The 14,398-nt window shown below is 35.7% G+C and overlaps 2 protein-coding genes across 4 annotated transcripts in view; one reads left to right on the forward strand and one right to left on the reverse strand.

Moving 5' to 3' along the window:
• The window catches only part of PAK2 (p21 (RAC1) activated kinase 2), a 167,654-nt gene that overhangs the window by 133,069 nt on the left and 20,187 nt on the right, over nt 1-14,398 (forward strand). For all 3 annotated transcript variants that reach the window (XM_037837701.1, XM_037837699.1, XM_037837697.1), the window contains exons 3-6: nt 9,549-9,649; nt 9,990-10,137; nt 11,728-11,759; nt 12,655-12,762. In XM_037837701.1, coding sequence (XP_037693629.1) covers nt 9,549-9,649; nt 9,990-10,137; nt 11,728-11,759; nt 12,655-12,762 — 389 coding nt within the window. The remainder of the gene's footprint in view (nt 1-9,548; nt 9,650-9,989; nt 10,138-11,727; nt 11,760-12,654; nt 12,763-14,398) is intronic.
• LOC119535274 (ubiquitin/ISG15-conjugating enzyme E2 L6-like) lies at nt 2,235-2,761 on the reverse strand. The gene has a single exon (XM_037837733.1). It carries the CDS (start codon nt 2,694-2,696, stop codon nt 2,235-2,237), a length of 462 nt encoding a protein of 153 aa, XP_037693661.1. The 5' UTR covers nt 2,697-2,761.

The following is a 14,398-nucleotide window of genomic DNA, read 5'->3' on the forward strand; positions in this document are numbered from 1 at the left end:
AAGTATATCATGCAAGTACCTATCTGTATTTGTGGTGCTGATCTGTGAGAAACAGGCCTTTAAACAACCCCTTTCAATCCTGTTCACCTTTAGTACAGCTCTAATATTTATAATCTCATTAAGAAACAACACTGTCCATTACCATACCTTTGAATTCACCATCATTAACAAATCTGAACATATTAGACTGTCATTCCCCCTCACTAGTTGCTATCTATTGCTAAGTCCCCAGTTTTCTGCATTATAAGACATTGATTTTACCTTGTTCAGATAGTTCATAGAAGTGGTAACATATAATATCTCTCCTTTTGTGTCTCACTTATTTCACTCAGAATTATATCTTCAAGGTTCATCCATGTTGCCATGTTTCAGGACCTTGTTGCTTCTTACTGTTGCATAGTATTCCATTGTATATATATATACCACATCTTGTTTAGCCACTCGTCTTTTGAAAGGACACTTGGATTCTTTCCATCTCTTGGCAATTGTGAACAGTGCTGCTATGAACATTGGCGTACAGATGTCTGTTTGTGTCACTGCTTTCAAATCTTCTGGGTATGTACCGAGAAGTGGAATTCTCAGATCGTAGGGTAATCCAATATTTAGTTTTCTGAGAAACTGCTACTAAACTGTCTTCCAGAGTGGCTGTACCATTATACAGCCCCACCGGCAATGAATAAGAGTTCCAGTTTCTCCACATCCTCTCCAGCTTTTGTAGTTTCTCTTTTGTTTAATGGCAGCCATTCTTACTGGTGTGAGATGATATCTCATTGTGGTCTTGATTTGAATTTCCCTAATAGCTAGTGAAGATGAATATTTTTCCATGTGTTTTTTAGCCATTTGTGTTTCCTCTTTGGAGAAATGTCTTTTCATATCTTTTGCCCATTTTATAGTTGGGCTGTTTGTACTACTGTCATTGAGTTGACCTACCATAGTATTTTAATTATTATAGCTTATAACAATTCTTCATATCTGAAGAGCCTTTTGCTCTTCTCTATAAATTTTAGAATCTCTCATGTGCTTTGAGAAAACCCTGTCGATACTTTGATTAGAATTGCTTTCAATCTTGTAGGTCAGGTTGGGGAGAATATATTCATCTTTGAAGTTGAAAGTAGAACATCTTAAGAGTCTCTTTGTGTAGGCTGCTTGGCGCGAGGTTTAGAAGCACATGCTTCTTACTGAGAGAGAGAGAAAGAGAGAGAGAATGTTTGGAGGATAGAGTGTGCGCCTTGATTCCTCTTTTTTTTTCCCCCTTCTGTGGCTTTAATGACTGTGGGCTCACATGGGTTTTGTGATTCCCCTGGACTGAATGCTGGAGAGGACACTCCTCACAGCCCAAGGTCTGCCCCCAGGCACTGGCGACTTAATGGGTTGGGAAGTGGTTTTTAAAACAGGTTGTCGGATTTCCAGGAAGGTGGTTAGATTCTTCAGTTTTGGTTTCATTGGTGGAAAATAAAGGGTGCACCTAAATCTGTACATGTCTGTCAGTAGTTTGGCTGATTTCATTCACTCAATCAACAAATCACTCCATCGTAAATGATTACCTGCACATGCTCTGCCTCCCACCCACACTCCCCACTCCCCCCAGGTCCCCTAGGGCTGGAGCCCTGTGTGATACCAGGATTCCACCATCATAGAGTTCTGGAGGGTAGGCTGGTAACACTGCAAACTTAAACTCCCCTGGCTCGGTAGGAGGAAAGGGGAGTGGGGCAGGACACATCTGTGGCCAGGTGAACCAGGGTTCTGTGGCTAGAGACTGAAAATCACCAGTGCCCCAAGGTATTTTTCACGAATGCCTTTGGGGACCATCTCCCTAGGCTTGTGCACAAACCCAAGAATTCTTCACAGACACCCTGAGGCTCATCCAAGGACCAGGTGGTCCTGCTCCAATTTGAGTATGAACAGTGCAATGAGAACATGAGCTTTAGAGTCAGACCAAGCCAGGTTTGAGTTTTGACTCTGCGGAAGACTCATGTCATCTGACCCGAATGATCTTAACCCTTTCCTGGGTTCAGAACGTCTGAGCTGAAAGGTAGTATGGGAAGGTGGTGGCTCCGCACAGCCACACACATACCTGCACCTCCCTCCCCCCTTACACCCACACTAAGTAATGGCTAAGAAGCTAGGAAAAAAGTCGGGAAATGTGCCATCGAGGGGCTCCGGCCTCCAGTCCACAAGGAGTGTCAATGTGCAGTGCAGAGAGGACCCAGCCCAGAGGGGGACCAGAACCAGAGTTAGGAAGGCCGGTCCAGTCCAAACCAGAGGGTGAACTCTTCAGCATTCCTCTTGAATAGCTCTGGGTTTTGTGTCAGCAGATCAGCAGGTTCCACCTGCAGGGGCTGCTCCAGCTCCAGTTTATTCACCAGCCCGTTGAGGGCCTCCAAGTTTTGGCAGGTCTTGGTGCAAGGCTTGCAGTTCTCATTGCTGATGATGGGCAGGCATATCTTTCTGTTCTCGTCCATGTTGGGGTGGTAGATCTTGGTTGTGAATTTCACTGTGGGGGGCTTGAAAGGATAATCTGAAGAGAGGATGATGCACAGGCTGAAGGCCTTAAGGTTGTAGGGAGGTTGATCAGGCAGGAGAAGCATGTGCCACACCAAGACATTGGCGTCATCACTGAACATGTTCTGCAGATACCGGGGAGGTGACCTCTGACGATCCTCCAGCTCTTTCGCCACCAATTTGCTTGCCGTCATCTCGGGACCAACTGTGGGGTTCCAGCAGACACCAGCTGAACTGTCTTGATTCCTCTTATTCCTTAGGGTTCTGCCCTTGGCCTTCCAACTCGACCTCCCATACTTACTGCTCCTACCTAGAAGCTGACATCCCTGTCACTGTGTCCTGGACCTTTGGAGATTAGGAATGAAGGGGAATCCTGCATGTGTGTATGCACATTCATGCTTGTGTGAGCACAGAAAATAACCTGCTCAGTTGCTCCAACTGTGTTATCCTATTCCTCTCCCTGTTGGTTGCCCTGAGGGCCCCTTCTCCTCCTGCTTCCAGCTTCAGCCCCTTCCAACTTCTCTGCATTAATTTTCTCTTACTTATATCCTGAGCTCCTGTTTCTCTCTTTCATTCTAGTTGCTTTTCATCTTTTGGTTATTCCTCATAGTTATGGCCTATGAAATACAGGGATGTAGAAGGATAGGGCTGTAGTTGATACTCAGTCTATCACCTTGAAACCAGAGTCTAGAGAGAAAAAAATGTGTTTATTTTTTAAAATCTTAATGACCCTAGGATTTTTGCCATTTCTAATATACAGCGTGATCTAGATATTCTTTCTATTCTATTCAAAAATTCACATCCCTTATTGCTGTCCATACTAACGGAGTGAAGCTAATATTTTCATAAATAGAAAAGAAGGACTCTGAAGTGTCTTTAGTGATTAATTACTGGTTTTAATCACAGTGTCACAGGAAAAGAAAATTCAAAATCATGCCTTTTATGTGAACTTTACTGAACAAATATTTCTCGCATGCCTGTATGTACTGTATGCATGATGTGAGTCATCAGTGATACAGTGATAAGCAAAGCAGATGGTATTCCTTTCCTTATGGCATCAATCAAAAACTATACTAGTATATAATTATAAACTATGAAATTTAATACAGGCATAGTGTAAAATGCCTGTTTAATCTGGAGTATCAGGGAAGGTTTCCTAAGAAAGAGATATTTAGAACTGAAGACTAAAAGATTAGTTAGTGAAAGGACAGTTAAAAAATGTGTTCCTGGCCTAGAGAAGAGCTTGTTTTTGTACCCAACCACAGAAGGGATCTTGGCGCATTTGATCTCAGAACCGAGTACTACAGTCCAGTGTGATTTGAAAGCAGAGAGGGAGAGAGAGGAACAGCAAGATGTATGTAGGGAACTACAGATAGCAGATGAGGCTGGAGAGGTAAGCAGGGACCAGGTCATAAAGGGCCTTGTATTCTATGCTACAGAGCTCAGATTTTACCTGTTTCCTGGGGAACCACTAGAGGATTTTAAACAGGGGAAGATCCTGGTCAGATTTCTGTTTCAGATAGAGACTGGTGGCTGTGTAGGTTTTGTTGGAGGTCTAAGACTGGAGTGGAAGCTAGTTAGGAGGCTTTTGCAGTAGTCCAGGTGAGAAATGGCTTAACCAGTCTGGTAGTTATAAATAGTAAAAATGGTGATGAATGGTTGTCCTGGCTTATTTTTAGAAGTTCCTCTATCCAGATAGCTAGTGTTGAGTGGTATAGTATTTATTAACTAAAGCAATTTTCACATCTAATTTTTCAACTTATAATGCACCTCCACTTCTCATTGGTTATGAATGTGATAGACTTCTGGTCTAAAAATCTAATTCTAAGATTAATAATAATGGCACACATATCTTTACCTATTTCCTAGCGATTGCCCTTCTATAAGATGAAACAAGTTTAGTTTCACCAATTTCAGGCTCTGCTAGGTCAAAAGAACAAAGGGCTGATCACTGATTCTGTTAGACTAGAAACAGAAAAGTCTTCCTTTTAAAGAGATGGGATTTTTTTAGCCTTGTAGTAGCTCAAATGTAGCTTAAGAACTGGTGGCCCTACAGGATGTTGCAGTGGCCTACTTAAATTCTTTTAAGTACCTTTTGCTACCATATGACTCATGCCTGAAGGCTGCTGCCTGCTTGATTCTGTTTTATTGTCTAATGAAGTTGGAACATGATTCTAAGACTTTTTTTCCCTAGTAGAATAATAAGTCTTGCATTTTATTACAAGAAATTTATTTCTCTTTTCCAGTAGGTCCTTACTTGGTAGTTCAATTTCGCAAAGATTTAAGTATTTAATATTTGCCTAAAATTATGATAGAAATATAGAAATATTGCTAAATAATCTAGTTGCATCCAGTAGATGACTGTGCTTGACAGTTAGTGTTAATACAGTAGTGGGAAGTTGACTTACTCTTAAATGATTTTATAAAACATAAACAGATTTCCTTCCCAGAGCTAAGGTGTGTTGTCTATATAAGATTTTTTGTTGTTGTTGGTCCTTTTAGGTCTTGGTTTCCGGAGTTATATTAGCAATATTAAAGGCATTCTGCTTATGTATCTGTTTATATCCTTCTAGCACATTGTTCAATTCCAGGCATGCTTTTCTGGAAGCAGAGTCTTTTCTGTTTCTGATATCCCTTTCCTCTCTTCCTGGAACTAATACATGTAGGGTATTTGTGTGTATCTGTTTATTATGTAAAAACAAGTGAAATTAAACAGATTTTAGGATATTGTCTCATTTTCTTTTGAGTAGACTAATGTGTTAAGTGTAACTCAAATTCTGCTTTAACTTTTTATTCTTATAACCCTAATATAGATGAAAATTTCTTTAATATATTTCTTAAACTCTTAACATTTGAACTGCAAGTTTCGTCTTTGTTACTAGTTTTAATAAATAGAAAATAATTTCACCATATTCTAATATGGTGATTTAGAAGTGGAGTGGGTGGTAGAGGGGTAAGTTAAATGTTGCAGAGGCCCCCCAGAATCCCTCTTTTATACCATACAGCCATGCAAGTATTTTTTCCTCTGGTGAACAAAAAAAAACCAAAATGATGTTTACATTTAATTCAGGAGAAATCAAACCCGAGACATCCCTTACTCTTGGCAGGGGGGTGGGGAAAAAGTGAAGCACCAGAATAAAAAAGGTGGATTCAGTGCAAGTCAACATACTAAACTCGTTTCTTCTGCCCTGCTTTTAGAACGCTTGTAGCCTGATGCACAGTCCTCAGATAAGAAATTTGAAGAACTTTCTGTGGGTAAACAGTATGCCCTGGAAAAGATACTTTAGATGCTCCCCACCTGTCCTCATCCCCAGTGAAAAAGCTGGCTTATCTCCCAGTTAGCTTTGTAATACTGCTCTATATGAGTAGACCACAAAGGATAGTGACAAGGAATATTGTCAGGGATAAAGAAAATAATTTAATAATGATAATGGAGTCATTTCATCAAGATGATAAAACCATCCTAAACATTTATGCACCTAATAACAGAGCTTCAAAATACTTGAAGCAAAAACTGATAACACTTTAAGGAGAAATAGGCAAATACAGTTATAGTTGGAGATTCCAGTACCCTTCTCTTAATAATTGTTACAGAAAATTGATAAGGATATAGAAGATTTGAACAAAACTATCAGTTTGACTTAATTAGCATTTATAGAGCATGCCACTCAGTAACAGCAGAATATACATTCTTTTTAAGTGCACATGAAACATATACACGAGTGACCATATTCTAGGGCCATTTTAAAAAGTCTCAGATTTATTGTATGTTCTCACTTGTATGAAATGATTAAAATATGCAAATCCATATAGTCAGAAATTAGAAGAGGTTACTAGAGGCTGGAGTAGTCATAGGGAATGGGGAATTAATGCTTAATTGGTACAGAGTTTCTGTTTGTGATGTTGGAGAAGTGTTGGTAATAGATGGTGGTGATGGTAGCACAGCATTATGAATGTAATTATGAATTAATTATGAATGCAATTAATATAAGTAACACCACTGAATTGTGAATTTGTGGTTAAAAGGGAATATTTTAGGTTGTATATATGTTTCCAGAATAAAAAATTTAAAAACCATAGGACTATACAACACAAAGAGTAGTGTAACCCATGGATTATTGTTAATAGTATAATTATAATAATAATGTTTCATCACTTGTAACAAAGGTACCATACTAATGCAAGTTGTTAATATTAGGGATAACTGTGTAGGGGGGCATATGGAAATTCTGTACTTTCTGCATGATTTTTCTGTAAACCTGTAACCACTAATAAAAAAAAATTTACTTAAAAAACAGATTCAAATCATACAGAGTTTATGACCACAATGTAATTAAATTAGAAATGAGTGACAGAAAGATCTCTGAAAATATTTGGAAGCTAAATAAATCACTTCCAAATAAATAAAGAAATCAAAAGGATGTTTTAAAAGTATATTGAACTGAAGACTGAAAATGAAAACATAAGACTTCATTATTTGTAGAAAACTGCTAAAGCAGTACTGAGAGGATTTATAGTATTAAACATCTATATTAAAAAGAGAAACAAGGTCTCAAATCAGTGATCTCAGCTAAGCCACATTAAACTGGAAAAGAAGAGCAAAAGAATCCAAAAAAAGTAGAAAAAGAAAAATAATAAACATCAAAGTGGAAGTCAGTGAAATAATATAAAAAACAATAGAGAAAAATCAGTGAAGGCAAAAGCTGATTCTTTGAGACAACCAATAAAATGTATAAACTTTTAGCCAGAGTGATAGGGGGAAAAAGAGAGAAGGTACAAATTATCAGTATTGAGAATCAGATAAGTGACGTTCCTACAGATTTTACAGATATTAAAAGTATAAGGCACTATTATGAACAAAACTATAGCAATAAATTCAGCAACTTAGAATGGAAAAATTTCTTGGAAGACAAATTTCTGAAGCTCATTCAAAAAAAAAATAGATATCCTGAAAACCCTATATTAGGCAATTTATTTTGTAATTAAAAAAACTTGTCTGCAAAGAAAACATCAGACCCAAATAGCTTCAGTGGTGAATTCTACCAAATATTTAAGGAAGAAACATCACTAGTTCTGCACAAACTCTTCCAGAAAATCTATGTAGGAGAAAATACTTCCCAACTCGTTTTTATGAGACCGTTAGTACCCTGATACCCAAACCAAAGACATTACAATAAATGAAAACCAGACTAATATCCCTCATAAACAAGATGCAAATTCTTAGCAAAATTTTAGCAATTAGAATACAACATTAACTAGAATGCAGGGTTGGCTTAACATTTGAAAATCAATGCTATTCACCATATTAACAAACCAGAAAAGATGACCATATGTTCAACTCAATAGATACAGAAAAAGCATTTGATAAACTCCAACATCCATTTCTGATAAAAGCATTAAGCAAGTAGGAATAGAAGAGAATGTCCTTAACCTGACAAGGCGCATCTTTGGAAAGCCCACAGCTAGCATCAAACTTGATGGTGAAAGAGTGGCTGCTTTCCCCTTTATATCAGGAAAAATACAAGGATTTCCCTTCTCACCATTTTTATTCAACATTGTACTGGAGTTTCTAACCAGTACAATAAGGCTAGAAAAGGAAATAGGAATCCAGATTGGAAAGGAAGAAGTAAAACTGTCTTTATTCATAAACAGCATGATTATCTTTATAGAAAATGCTGCTAGAACTAATAGGTAAGAATAGTAAGCTTTCAGGATATAAGATCACTGTACAAGAATCAATTTATTTCTATATCCCAGCAATGAACAATTGAAAATCTAAAATTTAAAAACTACCATTTGTAATAGCATCAACAGTTATGAAATGCTTAGGCAGAAATCTGACAAGAGAAGTGAAAGATCTGTACACTAATAATGACAAAATGTTGCTGAGAGAAATTAAAGAAGACCTAAATAAATGGAGAGATAACCCCGTCTTCATGGATCAGAAGACTCGTATTATTAAGATGTCAGTTCTCCCTAAATTGATCTGTAGATTCAGTGGAATCCAAATTGAAGTTCTAGCAGAAATTGACAAACTCATTCTAAAAATCACATAGAAACACAGGATCTAGAACAGCCAACAGCTTTTGAAGAAAAAAGAAGAGCCTTACTTCATAATTTCAATACTTACTGTAAAGCTACAATAATCAAAACAGTCTGGTGTTGGCATAAAGATAGAGAAAGAGATTAGCTGATCTTGGACAATAATTCAAAATGTGAATCAAAATGGCATTGGCCTTTTAAATAGCAACACTGGAAATTGGATGAAATTTTGGGGTGGGGATCATTTTCAACCAAAATATATGCATATATTTTGTCAGGAACTATCAGTTAAGACCAAGGGGGTAAACATAGGACCCAGAAGAAAAAACACATCCTGGCAGAGGATAAAATGAAGGAACCCACGTGTTTGAATTTACACAGAATATTATTTATAGGCATGTGGCAGAAATGTTGCAAAAATAATTGACAGTGGGAACACAAACGGAAATTTTTTAATGTGGCAGTTATTAACTCCAGTAAGAAGGAAGGGTAGGGGTTGCACAAGAACAGAGACATTAAAAACTACTTGTATTTACAGTGTATATTATTTACATAATCATAATATTGTAAACTTTACTTTCTGGATGAAAATAGCTGGGTAGAAATTAGTTTGGGTATACTTTGTTTTCCATATTGCTCAGTATCTGAGGTGTAGCCTGTTATTTATGAAGAGAACTAGTGGTCTCAGGGGATGTGCCTTCTGCCCTGTGCCTTATGTTCAGTCCTGGTGACCATCAGTCTCTGTGCCTCTATCTGGACACTGTCAGGTCACCGTCCCCCAACTCCAGCTCTGTGGAAGAATGGGTTAAAACACCTTCCTTTACTTCATTTACCTATAAAATCTAAGATAAGTTTCCAATCAACTAGTATTTTTTAGAGCAAATCTCTTTTCTAGAGTAACTTTGTTCCTAATCTGTCTTAAAAATATAAACATGTGTATGAATGCCTTCATGCTTTAATGTTGTGAAATAGGCTGATTCTTTTTTTTTTTTAACGCCCTCTAGGAAGTAAGAAGAAAGAAAAGGAACGGCCAGAAATTTCTCCTCCATCTGATTTTGAACACACCATACATGTTGGCTTTGATGCTGTTACTGGAGAATTCACTGTAAGTTTAGCTGGGGGTTGGGGGTGGGGTGGGGTATTAAGTTTGAAGTTAATTTTTCTTTTTGTTTAACTGTGAATTCTTACTGCTTTTCTGCTTTTTGTTAAAGTGTTTATGGTTTGGATGTATCTTTTTTTCCCTAGGAAGCTGAACCTGTTAATTATAATTACTCAAAATATGTTTAGAAAAAAAAGACCTTTTAGAAAGCCAAATCTTATAGAATTTAGTGAAATCTACACTTGTAAAGATTGGTTTGTTGTATGTGTTTTGTCATTTATCTCTGGAAATTGATTTCATTAGAGCAACTCAAACAACACCTAATTTCTGAATATCTTTTCTTTAGGGCATGCCAGAACAGTGGGCTAGATTATTACAGACCTCCAATATCACCAAACTAGAGCAAAAGAAGAATCCTCAGGCTGTGCTGGATGTCTTAAAGTTCTATGACTCCAACACAGTGAAGCAGAAATACCTGAGCTGTACTCCTCCTGGTAAGATATCAGAGAATGGTAAATGACTGATCAGAATGGGATTGCAGCATTTTGAGGTACTTCTAGATAAAAACATTGCTTCTGAAAAAATAAAATGCTAAGCTCTGCTTCTTATCTCTACTTTTCCCCCTGTATAGATTCTGCCTTTTGTAAAATGATTGGGGTAATTCTTATGCAGAATTTGAAGTCTGTAAATTATATTAATTCCCTAGTTTTGCAAAAAATGGTTTGGCTAGCTTTTCTGGCTCTTTTTTATTTCTTTGTTTTTTCCTGTTCTCCTTGTTGCTTTTGAATGACTTCCAGTAATAGAAGGAAAAGATGCTGATTTATAGACATGTTCATATTAGAAATATATTTGTTAGTGGGACAGGAGGAAGGTTGTTTTATTACATAAATGCCTATATTTTGAAATAAAAATGTTTTACATCCATTCAAAAACTGAAACCCATCAAATATATAAATAAATAAAATAAGCAGTTAGAACCCAAAAGGATTATTACTCAGAATTGGAATATAATCAGGTAAGAATTGGGATGTAGTAGATTTTAAAAAATATTTTATTTGTTCAAATCGGAATAAAGTCTATACATTGCAATTGATTGATATATCCTTCATGTTCATTCTTGTGTTCTCTTTTCTTGCAATTTATTTGTTAAACAGTATCATTTGTCTTGTAGCGTTTCCTTCTATGTATTTTGCTAATTAATCCCCAGAATATCATTTAATATGTTCCTCTGTCCCCTGAAGTCATGTGTAGTTTTTAAAAACAATTTGATTGAGGTAAAATCATGCATGTAGTTTTAATTAATTGTACTTTGATCACATCCTTGCAGAAATAAGGGCAAGAAAGAAGCTTTATTAGTTTAGTGTGTCCTTAGGGTAAAGGTCAGACCTATCTTTAGAATTTATGTGTCAACCAGTAAAGTTGTATAAATTAGTGAAAAAAAAATTTTTTTAATCAATATTTGACCAGAAAATGGTAGATCCCTTTTATCTAATATATACATTAAAGTCTCTAGGCATTTTTTAAAAGAAAAACTGAACAAAATTTGTTCTTTTAAATTCCAAAATGAATATTTTTGTATGTATCCTTCATGAATTGAATTGCCTTTAAGGATTTGATTTTATATTGATCAAGATTTAAGTCAAGAATTTTGCTTTGCACAGGTGTCATTTTCTGGACAATCCTTTTCTGTTTCTCAATAGGCATTTCTCTGGAGAAAATATCTTTAAGAAAAAACTTCTATTTTGTTTTAATAAGTACAGATTGATGTATATTTCCAAATAAATTTTTACAATACCTTTATTTAAGTATAATTTACATGCCATCAATTTTACCCATTTGAAGTGTACAATTAAATGATTTTTAGTAAATTTACAGCTCTATTAAGAATGAGTTCCTTTCTTGGCCTTATATAAATTCTCCTTGTTTTGAATATTGATGTAGTCATTTTTTTCTCAAGACTTAATTCCACTTAAAATGAAATCTCTCTAAAAACATTTTACCTGATCTGCTTTATTTTTTTTCCCTTTTATTATTAGAAGTTTTATTTCTTGAATTGTTAACATTATTTTCTGTTTCATATTCAGAGAAAGATGGCTTCCCCTCTGGAACACCAGCAGTAAGTTAATATGTTATTTCTTGTACTCCTTGTTCTAATTTAGGTTATCCCAAACAAATCTTAGTTTTTATTCACCTTCTAAAATAAATTACAGCCATCAGAAATAATTAATACTGTATGTGTTTTTAGCTTGCCACTTGATAAGTATGATACTCTTAAAGTAACTAAAATTTGTAATGACCTTTAGAGCAATGTAGCTATTTTAGTGTTTTCATGAATACAAAGAACTCTCAAGCAGTCTCTTCTTACCTCCCTTCCATATCCTCCTGTCTATTGAATATAGACGACAGAAACAACTGGACAGTGGAAACATGTCGTAGTCTTCAGAGCTGTCTGAAACTTCATCTAGGTTATCATGTAATCACAGTTACCTCCTGGAAAGAGTCAATGTTTTATTTTTAGTCCTCACTTAGGAGGAAATGGTCTCCTAGTGTTGTATGAGGACAAAATGAGATGGCATGTAAAGTACCTACCTAGCACACACCTGTCATATGAAAAGCTTGAGCAAAGGTTAATTCCTTCTCCTTTTGCTTTAACAGCTACTACGTTTTCTAGTTAATCTGGTTACTTTAAAAGCCCAGAAGGTCTTTGTTTTTGATGTTAACAAACAAGTCGATCTTTACTTTTGGGGCATTTTATATGCATGTTTATTAAAAGGATATAAATAGTCCTTTCTTACAAAAATTTGATATTAATCATATACATTTATTTCATTCCTTAACTCATGAACAGAATCATCCTTACTTTTAAAGTAATTAGAGTAGAACCAGTGAGGTTTTATCATTCTGAGATGTGCTTTTAAAGAAATAGATTTTCTCAAAAATGTTAAAAAGTTTGCTAGTAATATTTTAACTTACTATTTTTACTTTTACTTTATTTCATGTAATTAATGCAGCTGAATACAAAGGGCTCAGAAACATCAACAGTAGTAACAGAGGAAGAAGATGATGATGAAGAGGCTCCTCCTCCTGTTATTGCTCCAAGACCAGATCATACAAAATCAGTGAGTGTTCAGTTAGTGAATTGGGCTGTGTATGTGTGCGCATGTGTGTTTTTAAAAAGCCTGTATTGACATTATATAATTTCCAATGATTATTTTTAAAAAACCGTCAAGTTTAAAATATTTTATTATGGGGAGATTTACTAGGAGGTCTTTACCAAAGGTACACTCATCAAAATATAAGCTTTTTAAAAAGTGATACTTAACTCGTTGTTCTTTTCTTTCTATATTACACTTTCTTTTCCAGAGAGTTCGTCTGTTTCTCTGGCTTCCTCTGTTTATCTCAACGCAGATAACTATTATATCTGAAACTTAGATCTTACCTTTCAGCCAAATTATGTATTTTATCTCCCATTTTACCTTTCTCTCATAGCCTTGATGTCATTCAAGAGGCTGCTGAGAGTGAAAATTCCTAACTGGGTATGGAGAATTTTAACAATAATGACCTTAGATGGAGACAGAAGGAAAGGAACCACTGCATGTCCTAATACAAGTAGAGTATGGGGAAGGTGCTGTGCAGTGGAGTGTGATGCGATCTGGTGGTGGCACAGTTGGCAGATAGGGTCTGAGGACTGCCATTGGATCCTAATCTAATGATAGTGGCCTCTATTTTCTTTAGTCCCTAGAACTGGCTGTTTGAAATGAAATGGTAGAAATTATACATGTGTAAAGATTTTTGTGGGAATTTTATGATAGTTATTGCAACACTGAAGTTTATATTCTTTTGCTTTTTATTTCTCTTTTATAGTAAAAACATGGTTTTTAAACTTGTGCTTCTTTTTGCTACATTGTTAGCATACCATTTTAGGTTCTGGTTACAGTTAAGTTTCATTCATGGATCTCTTATTTGGTAGACAGATTTTTTTTTCCCTTTATTAGAGCAGTTGTGGGTTTACAGAAAAATCATGCATAAAATATAGGATTCCCATAAATTACCCCATCACCAGCACCTTGCATTGGGTAACATTTGTTACAATTGAAGATAACATTTTTATAATCATACTATTAGAGTCCATGGTTTAATTTAGTATTCACTGTTTGTGTAGAGTAGTTCCATGAATTTTTAAAAAAATTTTATTGTTACCATATATACAGTCTAATATTTCCCCCTTTTAATCATATTCAGATATATATTTCAGTGCTATTAATTGCGTTTACAACACGTTACTATCACCACCATCCATTACAAAACATTTCCATCATTCCAAATAGGAACCTTGTACATTTTAAATCTTAACCTCACATTCCTTACCCCCCTGCCCTCCCATCCCCTGGTAATCTATATTCTGAATTCTGACTCTGTGTGTTTGCTTGTTCTAATTGTTTCAAATCAGTGAGCTCATACAATATTTGTACTTTTGTGTTTGAAATATTTCAGTCAACATGATGTCTTCAAGAGTCATTCATGTTGTTGCATCTATCAGGACTTCATCCCTTTTTAAAACTGAATAATATACCATTGAATGTATATATGCCACATTTTATTTATCCATTCATCAGTTGATGGACATTTGGATTGCTTCCATCTTTTGGCAATTGTATAGAATGCCACTATGAACATCAGTGTGCAAATACCTGTTTGAGTCCATGCTTTCAATTCTTTTGGGTATGTATACCTAGTTGTGGGATTGTAGACAGA

The sequence above is a fragment of the Choloepus didactylus genome, chromosome 1 (genome assembly GCF_015220235.1).
Source record: "Choloepus didactylus isolate mChoDid1 chromosome 1, mChoDid1.pri, whole genome shotgun sequence".
Taxonomy (NCBI): domain Eukaryota; kingdom Metazoa; phylum Chordata; class Mammalia; order Pilosa; family Megalonychidae; genus Choloepus; species Choloepus didactylus.

Coding starts and splice junctions, on each gene's coding strand:
- LOC119535274 (XM_037837733.1), bottom strand. CDS start 2,696: ATGACGGCAAGCAAATTGGTGGCGAAAGAGCTGGAGGATCGTCAGAGG.